A 16,947-nucleotide genomic window follows, 5' to 3' on the forward strand; every position below is an offset into this window, starting at 1 on the left:
ATACCTAAATCTTCATGTTTTAAGAGGCAACATAACAGTAAGCGGCCAACCTCCTCCACAGGATGCTCAGGGGGAAAGGTGATGGGTGTGGTCAAGTGGCACTGCCTACAGTATCTTTCAATCTGACACAGAAAGTCCTGCAACAGAAACAGCTGGAGGTAACTTCGGAGCCAACCTTGCAACATCGTCATAAATTCTAAGTGCTGCAACTTCTGATGCACTTGTGATCAGTGATGCTTCTAAAACTTCACTGGACACCAAAGTGAACCAGCCTCTTAACATCCCTTCAAATAAGATGCAAACAAAGTCTGTGCTAAGCTGTTCACAAGTCAAAGTCCTAAGGTAAACAGAAGGCACAGTGTAGGAAGGGCTCACTCACCTTCACATTGTGATCCTGAATGGTATTGTCAGCGATGGCTTGCAGGAATGCCTGGGCATGGTCCCCCAGGGCCTGTCTGTGGGAGCAGAGCCGGGACTTGCTGGCAGGAGTGCCCCCAGGAGAGCTACAGTGGTCCTCATCTTTCTCCTCATTGTAGCTGTAGTGGATCTGGCTAGTCTGCAGGCCGCCGGAGAAGATGGATGACTGAAGCCACTCTAGAGAGTGCATATACAAAGGTTAAACAAAATCTGAGTGCACCATTCAGAAATAAACACTAGGAGAAAAAGAAAACTAAGTACTTCATTTAGGAAGTGAAATTCAGGATCACTCATATGAAAGTCTCATCTAACATATTTATATAGATTGGCTTATAATTCCTATGTCTACCTGAAAAAAGGTAACACCTTCCAGTTACTCAACACATCTTAAGTATGGAATCAGAACCCAAAATAATATTTCCAATCCAACATTTACTGGATACACGCTCAAGTATAGAGCTGTCCAGTTTCACAGATACCATGTGAAACTGAGTCTAACAGGGAAAAGAAAATGAGATACCACTTACACAAGTAATCCCCAACTTCAGTTGGGATAACTATACACTACAAAGTCTATAGTAGGAATGTGCGGAAGCAAACACCCCATTATCTGGAGGGCTCATACAGAATTTTTTTGTGATCTGGATGAAGACCAAGACACTGAGCATATAGGTAGGAGAAGAGCACATGTGAAGGGTTCCAAGGAGAAAAACATGTTCAGGGTAATACATCTCCCTAAAGCATTCATCAAAAGACTAGTTCCAAATTGGGAAAGGAGTACGTCAGGCTGTATACTGTCACCCTGCTTATTTAACTTAGATGCAGAGTACATCATGCAAAATGCTGGGCTAGATGAAGCACAAGCTGGAATCAAGATTGCCAGGAGAAATATCAATAACCTCAGATAGGCACATGACACCACCCTTACGGCAGAAACTGAAGAGGAAATAAAGAGCCTCTTGATTAAAGTGAAAGAGAAGAATGAAAAAGCTGGCTTAAAACTCAACATTCAAATAACGAAGATCATGGAATCTGGTCCCATCACTTCATGGCAAATAGATGGGGAAACAATGGAAACAGTGACAGACTATTTTTGGGGGCTCCAAAATCACTACAGATGGTGACTTGCAGCCATGAAATTATAAGACGCTTGCTCCTTGTAAGAAAAGCTATGACCAACCTAGACAGCATATTAAAAAGCAGTTTAATACGTGACAGTGATTAATTTGCTGACAAAGGTCCAACTAGTCAAAGCTACAGCTTTTCCAGTAGTCATGTGTGGATATAAGAGTTGGACCATAAACAAAGCTGAGCGTCAAAGAATTGATGCTTTTGAACTGTGGTGTTGGAGAAGACTCTTGAGAGCCCCTTAGACTGCAAGGAGATCAAACCAATCAATCCTAAAGGAAATCAGTTTTGAATATTCATTGGAAGGACAGATGTTGAAGCTGAAGCTCTAATACTCTGGCCACCGGATGCAAAGAACTGGTTCACTGGAAAAGACCATGATGCTGGGAGAGACTGAAGGCAGGAGGAGAAGGGGCAACAGAGGATGAGATGGTTGGATGGCATTACCAACTTAATGGACATGAGTTTGAGCAAGCTCTGGGAGTTGGTGATGGACAAGGAAGCCTGGCATGCTGCAGTCCATGGGGTCGCAAAGAGTCAGACACAATTAAGCGACTGAACTGAAAGCATTAATCAAATAATAATAATGAGAGACTACTGAACATATAAGACAAGAACTTAAGAGATGGATGCTTGGAAACCTGAGATCCAGTATGTTGTAAAGGAGACCTGTGTGATGCACAGGCCAAGCACCATAAAAGCAAGTCCTCTATCAGTGCCAATGGGAATACCCATATAACTGCTATGATGACTAAACTGAGATTCACCTAAAAGAATCAGCTTTTATAACTACAGATTTTTTTTCAATAACTTGTGCTATCAGAGTATTTCTCCAAAACCCAAGCAATCAAAACTGGGTTGACTCAATGTTCTTTTACTGGAAATTTAGATATTAAAGTATTCAGAGCATTCTGCCAAGTGCCACATTAATTCTTCCAAAACACAATCATGACCATACCTTCCCTGAACCTCTCCATTTAGAACTCCCTCGTCTCTCTGCTCCAGTGGTGGCTTCTGATGTCCTAGAATGGAGAGAGCCCCACACCACAAGCCCATAGTACCTACTGCTCCCCTCTACGCTGACACCTTGCAGCTCATAGCTGATGTGGAAGAAGACAAAATCACCATCTTAGACGCTCTGAGGCAGCAAAGTGTACAGCACCTGCACCAAAGGTTTGTCCAGAAGGCAGGATGAGTAGGCACCATGGCAATCCTTGCCCACTAGCTTTCTCCCCTAACCCTCCACACGCACCAGCCCAAAGCTGATTTTCTCAATGTTGCCCTCACACACCCAGTCTGCTAGGACTCCAATTTCACGATAGTTTCACCTCCATGAAATCTTTTCCTCCACCCACTCCTCACCTCCCAAACCACTTATAAATGACTCAATTTTATCTTCTACGACCATCCAACCTGACCTGTTTATGACGTCTAGGTACAGAAAGTAACTAAGGGCAGCTGCTGCTGCTAAGTTGCTTCAGTCATGTCTGACTCTGTGCGACCCCATAGACAGCAGCCCACCAGGCGCCTCTGTCCCCAGGATTCTCCAGGCAAGAATACTGGAGTGGGTTGCCATTTCCTTCTCCAAACTAAGGGCAGGGTGCATCTAATTCTATACCTGCTTACATCCTCAGTGCCTAACATGGTAACTTCCATGAGAAATTACTCAAGAGATGTGCATGGGACAGTCAGTGGAGAAACAGATGGAGAAATACATAAATATGTTAAGAGTCATTCAAATGTATTATATGGGATATGGAGAAAATGTAATATTCTAGGTGGTTACAAACGTTGCCATCCCAAAATACACTGGATTGGAGTCTGGTAAAAACACAATCCTCAAACAGAACACCGTCCTGAGGAACCGTCAGTCCACAACATGTAGACTTCTAGGCAGCAAGAGCTGAGCCAATCTGTCAGAGGATGTGGAAGTGAGACCACACACAGGCTCAACCTTCCTGCACACCTGTCAGCTTGCTTCCTGTGATGCCACAGATCGCACAAATGAAAGCCACTCACAGCTATTTCTATGAACTGGTTTAGTCTCACTGTCCTTATATTTCCTCATCAACAACTGTGCTCATTCTTCTTCACTATCCTTAACGGCACTTACAACTCCAGCTAAACTAACCTGCTAATCTGTTAACAGAAAACAAAATTTTTCTTACTGGCGCATTCGACCTCAACTGGAGACAGTGGTGTGCTCATAGCTAAATAGGAAGCATGTAATCCAAGGAGCAGGCCCAGATTCCTTTCAGTGTCTATAAGAGGTGAAGACAGACTTCCCAAATCTGGTATGGTAACAACTTCTTGGTCAGGCTGGGAAAGATAAATTTCATTATCAGTATGAAATGAAAATAGAGTTAATTAACAACATTCAATCAAGAATTCCAACAGCTTTTATCCTTAAACAAGATATACTGCCATAATAAAGACTATGTCCTATAATAGTGAGCTCAGGCTGCCCCACAATAACAGAAGATTTTTAATAACTGAGAGCAGACAGTACGCATAGGTCTACTGGTAGCAAATCCAAAGCAATGATAAATGACTTAACTAGAAAATTCCTGAGGAAGTCAAACAGAAGGTAGAACAGAAAGGGTTCAAATGAAAATAATCTTAAACACTGCTAGTCATATGACAACTTATAAACAAAATTAATTTTTCCCTTCATAAAATCCTTTAAACATTACCCTTGAGGCATAAATTTATATATTTTGTTACTTCTATATCCACATTTGGAAAGTCAATCTCAACATATAAATCCCGATGCTTATGAATATACAGAATGGCATATTTCTATTCTAAAACACTATGCTATAAAATAGCTACTCCCCAAAAATACCTATCAAGATGTTAAGTCCTTCCAAATTTCTACACAGAATTACAATAAAATTGTGAAGATAAAAAGTTAACTTTTGTGTGTGTGTGTGGTTCAGGGTTTGTATTTCTTACAAATTAACAATTTTAAAATAGTTTTTCAAGATCAGTACATCATAAATCTTAACAGGAATAAAATGCAAATTGGCTTATTTAAAAAATCTTAAAAGATCTTTGCTTTTCATTTAATGACCCCTTCCTCCAAAAGATCTAGCTATCAATACTTCAGGGTAAAAATCACTTATCAGAAAAATCCAGAGAGGGTCCCCACTGATGTCCACCTTGCTCACCACACACACAGCCTCACCTCCAGATACTGACCAACACAGAAAGCATGCATTGATTCCCGTGTGTCTTCAAACTGCAAAGCAGCTTCCAAAGCCACCACTGGGTCTTCCCCTACAAACTGAGCTGAAATAAAACAGACAAAAGTAGCATGACTTCAGTACAGTTTGCCTAGCCATTTATTATATAAACAGGAAATAGATTGTGCAGGTTAACTCCAAAGTAATATGATCTCTCACCCTCTGCCAGGGCTGTCTGGGTCAACTCAGTACCTGGAACAAGTTCCAACAAGTGTTGAAACAAAAACTGCATAATTATAAGAAATTCTTTAAATATGTCTGAATTTGCTGTGATAGAAAGTCACTGATAGACTAAAATGTATGAGACCTGGAGCAGTTACTAAACTGATCATTTTAAACCAAATGGTCTACTTAAAATGATACATTCACAACCTTTATCCATAAAGTAAAAAGCAACGCCTTACCAAGAATACTATTTCCTGTTAATGACTGCGTCTGGAAGTCCTTTATATCATACACTTTTCCATCAATCACAGTCCAGAAGCCTCCATCTTTATTGTGGTTCTCCAAATCAGCTTTGCGTATAAGTGTTACTTCCTCATTATTTCTACAGTTCTGACCTGTAAAAAATGACTCTGTGTATACAGAAACCAAAATCAATGAATCAATAGATCAATAGATAAAATGACTTGAACAAATTGTGTGAAAGAACTACAAGGTGAAATAAACAAATCCACAAACACAATAAGAAAATAACATACATCTTACTATAACTAACACCACAAACAAAAATTCAACAAGGATACAGAACGATTTAAAAACAAAAACACAACGTGATAGGATGAATAGTGAGTCTGGCCATATACCAAGCATCAAGCAAACCTCAAAAATTTCAAATAAGTCAAGTTACAGAGCATGTAAAATGACTACAATGCAGTTAAGTTAAAAACAGCTAAGGGAATTCCCTGGTAATCCAGTGGTTAAGACTCTGTGCATTCACTGTCAAGGGCCTGGGTTCAATCCCTGGTCAGGGAACTAAGAGCCTGTAAGCTGTATGGTGTGGCCATAAATAAATAAATAAAACAAGTAAAAAAAAAAAATTTAAATCCCTACATTTGAAATTATGCTGTCATTATATTTATGTCATCCAAAATTCCCAGGAAAAAAAATGACTGTGGAAATCAGAAAACTGAAACAAACAATAATGAAAATACTGCAAATCAACACTTGGGACATATAGCTAAGTATATTTTTGAAGCCACTTCTATCTTTAAATGTACATATTAGGAAAAAATAAAAGCTAAAAAGTTAATAAACATAAAATCAATAAAATTCAATGAGTTAATAATAATACTTCAAAAAAAGAGAAAACTACATTAGTCAGCTTTGGAAGCATTAGGACTCCAACTTACTATTACAAAAAGCAGTTCAGGTGGGCTGGGGGTGATGGTGAATTAAGATAGGATTGTGTCTTTCCTGTGCAAACTGTGCCTCGTGCCACCAGTTGAGGGCAGGGATGCTAGAGGACTGTAGAGCAGACACACTATATGAACCCCCTGGCCCACGTGACAGGACTGAAGGTGGGCCACCCAGCGCCATGGGCAGAACAGAAAGCACACAGCATGACCTCAGCAACACTCCAACCCAACAAAACAGAAACCAAATCTCAGCAAACCATCGGCAGTTTATAGAAAATATCACTGACAAAAGATGTTACAACTCGAAGAAGAGAATGCAATAAACCAAGTTCAGAAAATGTGAAATTCTCCAGAACAAACAGCCTACTTCTTTAAAAAACAAACAAAAAAAATAAACAGTACAACCAAAGCAAGGGAGGAGAGCCTGGAATATGCTGCTGGGTAAAAAAAAACAAGAAGCATGTATGACCTTGACTACAGAGGACCTGTCTACATCCTGACTCAACATAACCACTAATAAAAAGAGTAATGAATCTGTTCATCTTAGAACAATGAGACTGTGGTTTCATTCTCCCAAAAAAGTTTTTATTGTTAACAGGTAAAGCATGTAAAAATCTTTAAAGACAGAAATTTGTTTTAAAATAATACAATCAATCAGATAAAAAGCATAGGAAAGCTTGGGGAATGTGAGGTTGTTTTTTTGGGGTTTTTTTTTGCCACGCCATGCAGCATGTAGGATCTTAGTTTCTGACTAGGGATTGAATCTGTGTCCCCTGCAGTGGAAGCTGGGAGTCCTAACCACTGGACTGCCTGGGAAGTCCTTGGGAATGTAAATACTTGATTGTACATTCATTATATTCTTTTCTCTACTTTTATCTGTTGGAACATTTTCATAATAAACATTATAAAAATATCACTATGCTAACTAGCACAATTTCTCAAAAAGTTAGAAAAATTTCAGATTAAACCCTAAGAAAAAAATAAAAAAGTAAAGAACAGTGTAGTACCAGCACAATGACATTTAGAGCAATAGAACAGAAGAACCCAGAAATAAATCTTTACAATATATAGGCAAAAAAAAAAAATTTTTTTTTTTTTTTTACAAGAACGGCAAGACCATTCAATGGGGAAAGGACAGTCTTTTCAAGAAATGGTGCTGCAAAAACTGAATATTCAAATGCAGATAAATCAAGTTGGATCTGTACCTTTCACCATACACAAAAACTGACTCAAAACAGATTAAAAACCTAAACATAAGAGCTAAAACTATAAATAAAACTCTTAGAAAAAAACAGGAGGAAAGCTTCCTAATTCTGGATCTGTCAATCATTTTTTTAGACAAGACACCAAAAGCACAGACAACCTTCATTAAAAAAAAAAATCAAGGAACACTATCAACAGAATGAAAAGGCAACCCACAGATTAAGAAAATATTTGCAAGTCATACATATATTCTCAGAACATGTAACAAACTTCTTCAACTCAACAATGACAACAAGAAATTTGATTTAAAATTAGGAAAAATACTTGAAGAGACATTTCTCCAAAGATACGTACATGGTCAACAGGCTCATAAATAGATGCACACCACCACTAATCATTAGGGAAACCAAATCAAAACTACAATGTAATACCACTTGATCATAATAGGATGGCTACTATTTTTTAACTTTTTATTTTGTATTGGGGTATAGTCAATTAACAATGCTGATAGTTTCAGATGAACAGTGAAGGGACTCAGCCAAACATATCCACTCTCCCCAAAACTTCCCTCTCATCCAGGCTGCCAAATAACATTGAAGAGAGTTCCACATACTATACAATAGGTCCTTGTTGTTTATCCATTTTAAATATAGCAGTGTGTACATGTTCATCCCAAACTCCTTAACTATCTCATTCCCCATCCTTCCCCCTGCAATCTTAAGTTTGTTCTCTAAGACCATGAGTCTCTGTTTCATAAGTTATTTCATTTGTATCATTTCTTTTTAGATTTCACATATATGGGCTGTCATATGGTATTTCTCCTGTCTGTCTGACTTACTTCACTCAGTATGACAATCTCCAGGTAGGATGGCTATTATTTAAAAAACAAACAAGTGTTGGCCAAGTAGGTGGAAAAATCAGAACTGTTCCTTTGTGCATTGCCTGTGGGAACTTCAAATGGCATAACTACTGTGGAAAACAGAATGGCAATTCCTTAAGAAATTAAAAATGGAATTATCAAATGCACTGATGCTCAGTCACTCAGTTGTGTCCGACTCTTTGGCCCCATGGACTGCAGCCTGCCAAGCTCTTCTGTCTAAGGAACTGTCCAAGCAAGAATTCTGAACCAACTTTTGGCTATATACCCCAAAGTAGTGAAAGCAGGGACTCAGACATCTACACACCCATATTCACAGCAGCATTAATCACAACATCCAAAAGGTGGAAACAATCCAGTATCCATTAACAGATGAATGTTACATCTGTTACAGACAAAGAAGACGTGAGATATATATACACACAATATACACACACAAATATGCGATAAAATACCACTCAGTCATAAACAAGAATGAAATTTGCCATCTGCAACATGAATAGAAAAAACTGTATAATCAAGAGATGCAGAAAAAAGTATTTGAGGAAATTTAATGTCCATTCAGAAATGAAAGGAAACATCCTTAATATTTTAAGGTATCTACAAAGAAAAAACAACAAATATCATAGTTCATATGTGAACTTTGGGAAGTTTTTCCTCTGCTCCTAGGAGCAAGACAAGAGTGCCCATTATCACCATTTCTATTCCACAGTGACTAGAGGTGCCAGCAAGTATAGTACGTTGTGGCAGGAGGTCACACTCAGAAGCAGACACAGGCAGAGAGTCACTGATTTAGTCAAAGGTGGTACTCCAGAGGAGAGACCACAACAGTCCTTCCAGCGAGTGCTGGCACAACGATCCTACAGACAAAACGCCTCTGGAAAGAAATGGCGTATGCTAGGCATGGAGGTGGAACAGTCAGTACTTCCCACTTCGTTGAGATGAAGACCAGTACAATCACTGTGGAAATCTGGCATTCTGTACTAAAGCACGCCTTACAAACCACCAAGAAACAGACGAACATTTAAGCAATTAATTTGTTATGGGTCACATGCCTATCTGATAAAATGATCAACAGAAGCAGGGGAACGGCAAGCACAAAAGCCCAGAGAAACCTTTCAGTAAGACAGAGACAGTGTTTGGGAAGGTTCCGCTTAATAAATGGTTTCCCCTGTGATCAGTCCCAAAGTTGATTTTGGTAATTTTGTGTATATGTTACACTTCACAATAAAAAAATTTCTTATAATAACTATGTCTGAACTGCTGATCAAATTATAAGCTCTCAACCATATAGAGTAAACAGACAAAAATCACAAATGACCATTTAAGTTCACCAAAGTAGATGAATTGTGTTGAAAATATTAGCTATAATAAAGAAATAAAAAATAATGTTGAATATCCTAAGGCTGGTTATTTTCCTCAGGACACTTGTTACTTTTTGTGTTAAGTAATACATATAAAAATGACACTCTACAATGGTAGAAAGGCCTACCTTGCTTCAGCTTTCCTATAAAATGAAAGGTAAAGCACAATTAATTCTGTAAGTCCAGGAAGTCATAATGCTTAGACTTAGATTCAAGTGTCAAAGTTCAAAACTTTGCAAAGATAAGTTTCATTCCAATTTGGTAAGCACTAGAGACAGAAAGGATGGGAAGTGCCCAGCAGACTATGGAAATTCCATAACTCATTAACATCACATAAGGTCACTGAGTTTAAGAAAGCCTTCCCATATCAATGTCTGCCTCCAAAGCAGAATCATAACTAACCATTTCAACTATATCTTCTGGAGACAATTCCCAAGAAAGGATTTTCCAGAATGCTCTAAAATAATCCAATTCAGGATGTAACAACCATTACTAACAGAAAAACTTTTCTTAAATATAACCCAAAACTATTCTGATGTGGATTATCTTTGTTTTCCACTTACACTACTGCCGGGAGCCGGCGAGAGACATTCCACTCGTGACAAAGGTCATGAGGAAGGAGGCTCGGCATACGCAAAGGCAGGATCGAGCCTCGGGAGTGCCCCCGGATATTCTCGAGCATCTACCCCCAAAAAACCAGAGTCTGCCTACTTTATTGCTTTGTGCTCTCACCTCTGACTTTACTGGGGGCTGTCCCCCACCACCATCTCGCTTTCTCTGTCAAAGAGCTAACTTACAGCTCCAATTAATAAAGTTCCTGGGCAATTAAGAGTGTTTAAATCCAACCCCCTCAGATGGCTAACTAACTTGCCTGACAAGTTTACCGGGACACCTACAGCTATGCATTCGATTGTTTACAGTCTCCCAGCCTCGAGAGGCATGGGAAGCTTAAGATATTCAAATAGCTTAGAGCCTCTCAGAGAGTTAGAAACTGTCAGAAATAAAACTAGTAAAAGATTTCATTGATGAGCCAATGTTTGTTGCCAAGTTTCCACATCCCCTAAATTGTATCCTTGAATGTGTATTAATTAATTAGTTGGTATACAGAAAAAATAAGTAGTGGCCTTGGTGTTAGTAACTTTAGACCCTTAAGGTAATAAATTCTTTCCTTTGTTGTAAACCCATTACACATCCGCCCTATAGGAATGTAATTTTATCTTCGGAAGATGGCACCAAACCTTAAAATAATTACTCTTAGAGAAAATAAGTCTTTGTTGATAAGTCCTTGTCAAGAGTCATAAAATGTTAATAGGCCTTCTGGCCAGAAGATGATGTAAATCACCTAAACCATTTGTATACGATAAATTTGCAGGAAAGAAACCCTGGTTTTTGATAAGGATCAAAGACTGCTGACTTTGCATCCCCTATTATCCTCTATGTGTAACTTAGGGTATAAAAACCCCTGTTGAAAATAAAGCTACGGGCCTTGCTCACCAACGCTTGGTCTCCCCATGTCATTCTTCCCCTCAACCTTCAGCTGAGTATCCATCTGGAGCGTGGATATCCTCTGCGACCATTTATTTGCCTGGGCTTCTAAGACCCACTCGAGAAGGTGTCTAAGGTGGGGCACCTTCCGCTATTCGAGAGGGTGCCTGTGGCCTCCGTGGTCAGAGCTAACCTGGTGTCACGGGTTATACTGATTTGCCGCGTAAACCAAGCTACTCAGCTTCTTTTCTCCACTGAATTTTCCTACTGAGCTATCCTCATTCTATTACTCTTTATATCTTTTATAAATAAATAAATAAATAGGTCGCCTACTCTGTCTCCCCTTCGAATACCCTGGATCAGCCGGGGCTGGACCTCAGCACACTACCATCAAAGTGCTCAGTCACTTCAGTCGTGTCTGACTCTGCGGACCCATGGACCACAGCCTGCCAGGCTCCTCTGTCCAAGAGACTCTCCAGGCAAGAATACTGGAGTGGGTTGCCACCTCCTTCTCCACACTACAATCAGTGAAAATGGCAATAACTGGTGTTCCTTTGTCAAATTAGTCTTTCAAATGAAAGAGCAGACTAGGACAAAACTTTCCCCAGTGCAAGTCCTTAAGTGAAGATGCCATACCCATGATGCCAGGCCAGGCTAACTCTTCAAGGTCATCCCTCTCCTTTCCTGGTGCCAGGTGGTTGAACCGATCCAGATGTTCTAACAAGCCACCTAGTAGTGGGACAGCTCCAGCCTCCTGCATGAGACCAGCATTTTTACTGAGCAGAAGCACTATAGACACTACTAGTTCTGGAAGGAGAATACCTATATTTAAAAAGAAAAAGAAAAAAAGGTATAAGACTTAAAACAAAAGTCTTTATTTTATAAAATCACTTTACAAGCTTGGGCTATGTTTAAATCCTGATAAATCACAAGATAAGAACACTTGTCCTTCAGTATACTCTACAGGATTATTTTATCTTTCATTTTGAAAGAAACAAACATAGGTATCAAACAGAACCCTTTGAGTTATAAAAATACTTTTTGAAAACACCATTTCAACACAAAAGGAGTAGCCAGAGTTTTTTATTCAGAAAAACTAAGTGTTTTCAACTAAGTTAATCGTCAGAAAAAAAGCACTCCATCATAATAATCTACTGTCATAGAATTAACTTGAAAAAATATTAAGGTCCTTAAAGGGGCAACTAATTCTTATGTTGCTGAAATAAAATTAGACAATTACCATTTATTTCATTATTGAAGTGCTAATAACGGTGGTATGACTCTAAAGCAGCAATTCTATTTACACCAGGTTGCTTAACTCTAGAATTGCAACTAAAAAAGCAAAAGGTTAAAGACTAGGACTAGATATAGCCGTCTACAGTACTAGACATGTAGTCTACTCTATAGAACTAGATTTATGAGGTAAAGGCACGCAAGTTTATCACAAAATGATACATTTTAAATCGTATCAATCTCCAAAAATAAATACATGCCGACATTTAGGAAACAAGGTAAGTACCAGTGAAGTCCCCTTCCACAATGCAGGCCACCTCTGCAAAGTGCCGCCAGCTGGTGGAAGCAATGCTGGCTGCCACAGGCAGTATGTCTCCAATGTGTGTGCACAGAAGGGCTGTATACTTCTTCAGCAAGGACCCGACCCCCATCAGTTCAGGACCTGGAGGGGAGATGTAGAGAATTTCATTTGCACTATCAAAATTTACCTTGTAAATAAACTTCATTGCTTCACTATTCTATCTTTATCTATTACATCTTTTATCTATAATAATTTTTTCAAACAGGAGTGGTTATTAACCCTTACTTAGTCCTTGGCTCCTTTTACAGCATGTAATTTGAAAAACAGTGAGTTTGGATATATCAATTTTTAAACACTGAACTACACAATGTTTAAAAACACTAAACCAAAGTTCTGGCTTAAGAGTTCTAAAACCTTACACGCAATATACTTGTTTTTCAAGTCCAAATCTTAAGGCCTGAAAATTACTCTCAATGAACAGTTACGCTGTTTTTGATGTCATAAAAAAATCTTCAACTTTTCCTGCTTCAACTTTTCCTGCTACATGACTCTTAATAGTCCTTGTGAGTTTATGACACCTCTTTCAGACTGAAATAGTTCACTGATTTCAACCTGAAATTTTCCATCTTCTACAGGTGCCTAACTATTTTTAGGAAGTAATCAAGTTGTGTTAGAATACACCAGCTATAAAAACACTAAAAAAAGTAGCAGACCCTTCCATCCCTGGCACAGAACTATCCCATAAAGACCCAACCACTCCTCTTGAGTTTGTGCAAAGTGCTCTACTCTACACTGTACACAGAACTGAGCTCTTTCTTACATATCATCCTAATTCTCACTGGCACCCTCAAGTCTCATCCTAAGTCTGGTACGTGAGGAATCAACAACTCCCAGGAGACTTTGTCCTATATCCAGCAGCTAATAAGCTAAAGCTGTAACTGAGATTCTCTTCCTCCAACGATGATGCATTTCTCCTACTACACTCATCTAGCTTACCAGGGTGACATACAAATATTAGGTCACAATTCTGTTCCCATATTATGTCAGTCTCTAACAGTCTGTAACTAACATGTGGAATAAGTCTAATAGACCTTCTATAAGACTGCTCCTGCTGCTAAGTCGCTTCATTCGTGTCTGACTCTGTGCGACCCCACAGACGGCAGCCCACCAGGCTCCCCCAACCCTGGGATTCTCCAGGCAAGAACACTGGAGTGGCTTGCCATTTCCTTCTCCAATGCATGAAAGTGAAAAGTGAAAGGGAAGTTGCTCAGTCGTGTCCGACTCTTAGCGACCCCATGGAATGCAGCCTACCAGGCTCCTCTGCCCATGGGATTTTCCAGGCAAGAGTACTGGAGTGGGGTGCCATTGCCTTCTCCTAACCTGAACATAAAGGATGCTATTTCTCATCTCTAAGGAATTTAAATGTTAACACAATGAAATAAAAATACTGATGAGTTTAAAACAGAAATATCTGTCCAAAAAAAAAAGGAGATGCAAAATAAAGTCCTCCAAAATTGGTACATCCAATAGTATAAAACCTACACATGTAGGCCATGCAGAATAGGTATGTCAAAAAGCCTAAATAAAAAAGTCAAAATATATACAAGACACTTTAACACTTAAAGTAACTTACTAGAAATTTCTGAAGTCTGACCAACACTTTCTCCTGGATAAAGTTTACTGATAAGTAAGCGCTGAAAACGCAGCAACAAATCCAATGAAGCAGATCTTTCACGACTATGTTGCTCAAAGTCTAGACATGATGATATCCGACGGGCAACATCTTTCAATCGGGCTACTGTCTGAGAAGCAATGTTTCTATGCAAGAGAAAGAGAATTGCAAAATTAAGCAAGTTATGTTTGTCTTTAAAGGGGGGAGGGATGTAAAAAAAAATCACAACATAAATTAAAATCAGAAATAAAGACCATACACCCACGTGACCTGTGGCTGGCTTCCTTCCCAATGTGCGTCAGGTGTATGTGCAATAAGCATACCTCATTCAAAACTAAGCAGAGGCACGCAGAAGACACTCTAAGGTAGAATGATACCCCTTGCCTTACAAATGTGCTCCTAAGGAGTTGCATGGAATAGTCCAAAATAATAGAAAACTCCTCTATAAACCTTTGGAAGGAAAAGTAACTGTTATATAATTTTTTATCCAAAGCTGCATTTCAAATACAAATGTGACACTATTCTTAAAGATAAGATCCACTCGCATTTCTGCATCTGCCTCACAAGTCTACCTTCAGATCTACTCAATTAAGCACCAGAGTGGGCCATGTGAGGGATACCCAGGGCTCAGAAAGTACAAGAAGGAAGACTAAAGTGGGTACAAATAAAAAACGTCACAGTTAAAAGGTGCTCAAAGAACACAGAAACAAGGAAAGGAGAAGAGGGTCTGATACCAACTGCAGGATCCAACCTGAGTAATGAACCATCAGTAGGTAATTGGGGAGAAAAGAGAAAGTATAATTAGAACAGTAGTAAATGTTCCATGAGCAGAATGCAAAGGAACAAGGGCACAGAGGTCAAGACAAAGAAGGGGAGTGGACACAGTGGACACTGTAGGTGACAGAGTGCCAGGCTGCTGGGAATAAATTCTGCAGTGCTCAGCCACCAAGTTTTGAAAGAAATGTGCTATCCTTTTTGTGTCCAAGAAGGTAACTCAAGTGAGTGTGAAGGCAGATTAGAAGGCACGGAGAACACCAGATCAGACCCGACCACTCAGAGACAGTCCCAGCACCAAGCGGACAAGGCCTGCCCTGCAGTCCTGAGAAGAGGAAGAGAAAGTAAGTCAGAGAAAGAGAAGTGCCAAAGCAGAGCCTGGCTGGGAACTTCGGTCAGTGTAGCCCCACCACACCAGCACTATTCCAGCCCAGAGCACCTGGCATGGTCACTGAGCAGAAAAGTCCAGAACCTCTGCACAACACCAGGCCATGGAGAAGCATTCTGCTCCACTTCTTTGATTTCTTACACAATAACCTCCAACAACCATACCTGCCCCCAGGCCTCAGTCCAGGAACTCATTCTGTCCTCACTCTACTCTACCTATAGACGTGGAGTGAGGACAGAAGCAGAAGACACACAACATACACAGGGTTGCAAACAAAAGGCAACAGGAAACCCTGGCTTGTGTTCAGCACTCCCAGCCACACAAAATGCAAGTGGGTGCTCAGGGCTTTGTTTTCGGTTCACCTCATCTTCCTGCTCCATGACCTGATAACCTGACCTGATAACCTGCCCTGATAACCATATCACTAAAAGAAACAGTCTAGAATCTCGCTTTTATGCCATACATGATGGAGCAAAATATATTAACAGAACACAATACAAATGTTATTTCCCTAATAAAAAATTCAGAACCACAGTCAAAGTGTATAATTCTGACAGAGTTTCATTGACTTAAAAATCTTCATAGCTCTCTATTTCCAAATATAAATGGTTTTCTGTGGCTCTTTGTCAGCATAGGAGTTACTCTGAAATCTGTTTCATGGCTTACGTTGGGCAAACTACAATTTCTCCAACCTGTTTTCCAAATAATAAAATGCATCAGATGTCTCCAAAATCTCCAAACTGTAAACCTTCAGATTATTTTTCAACAACTGCATCAGCCAAGTCAACACATGAGTCTCATTTAGTCACAAAACCTTAAGGTTGGAAATAAATGTTAATGTCTATCTCTCTAAGAGGAAAGGCAAATTATCTATGCTTATGAAAACAGCAGAGATCACAGGCATTCTGTTAGTGAGAAAGTCATTCATGCATTTTTCTTTTTCTCTTTTCGAAAAAACTTTAAGGTACTATTTACTTCCATGACTCAGTTTTTGTTTTGTGTTTTCCAAATAGGTATATCTTCATTATAAACTTGTTGTGGGGCCAACTCCTGCCTGTATGCCAAAGGAACCGAAAGTAAAGAGGAAGGGTCAGAAGACAATGTGAGAATGGTATAGAGAACATGGTGCAACAGGAAACGTCTGTCAGGGACTTACACATGTAATTTAGAATGTCTACCAGTCACACAAATAAAGGTAAAAAAAACATGTAAAATCAGTGTTAATAATGTATTTATTACCATATACTTAAAATATTATCATTTCAATGTAAAACCAATAAAAAACAGAGAGTTTTATATTAGTTCTTTTTTACATAAAGTCTTCAAAAGCCATTGTGTATTCTGTATATTTTGTACATTTGTATATTTTGTGTATTTTGTACATTTCAATTCAGATAACTAAATTTTCATTGCAAATACCTGATCTGCACTTAAGGCTCATAAAAATGAAGAGATGAAAAGGTAAATTCATAAGGCTTATTCCAAACATCTAAGTTTTCTAA

The 16,947-nt window shown here is 39.1% G+C and overlaps 1 protein-coding gene across 8 annotated transcripts in view; it reads right to left on the reverse strand.

The window, feature by feature from the left end:
- HERC2 (HECT and RLD domain containing E3 ubiquitin protein ligase 2) overlaps nt 1–16,947 on the reverse strand; it is a 238,331-nt gene that overhangs the window by 134,845 nt on the left and 86,539 nt on the right. For 7 of the 8 annotated variants that reach the window (XM_044932091.2, XM_044932094.2, XM_044932098.2 and 4 more), the window contains 8 exons: nt 14,245–14,429; nt 12,597–12,752; nt 11,714–11,899; nt 5,195–5,365; nt 4,733–4,836; nt 3,714–3,864; nt 380–594; nt 5–137 (listed from right to left, as the gene is read on the reverse strand). In XM_044932091.2, the coding sequence (XP_044788026.2) occupies nt 5–137; nt 380–594; nt 3,714–3,864; nt 4,733–4,836; nt 5,195–5,365; nt 11,714–11,899; nt 12,597–12,752; nt 14,245–14,429 (1,301 nt within the window). The remainder of the gene's footprint in view (nt 1–4; nt 138–379; nt 595–3,713; nt 3,865–4,732; nt 4,837–5,194; nt 5,366–11,713; nt 11,900–12,596; nt 12,753–14,244; nt 14,430–16,947) is intronic. The other variant, XM_044932108.2, reaches the window with a different exon arrangement.

Source organism: Bubalus bubalis, chromosome 2 (genome assembly GCF_019923935.1).
Source record: "Bubalus bubalis isolate 160015118507 breed Murrah chromosome 2, NDDB_SH_1, whole genome shotgun sequence".
NCBI lineage: Eukaryota > Metazoa > Chordata > Mammalia > Artiodactyla > Bovidae > Bubalus > Bubalus bubalis.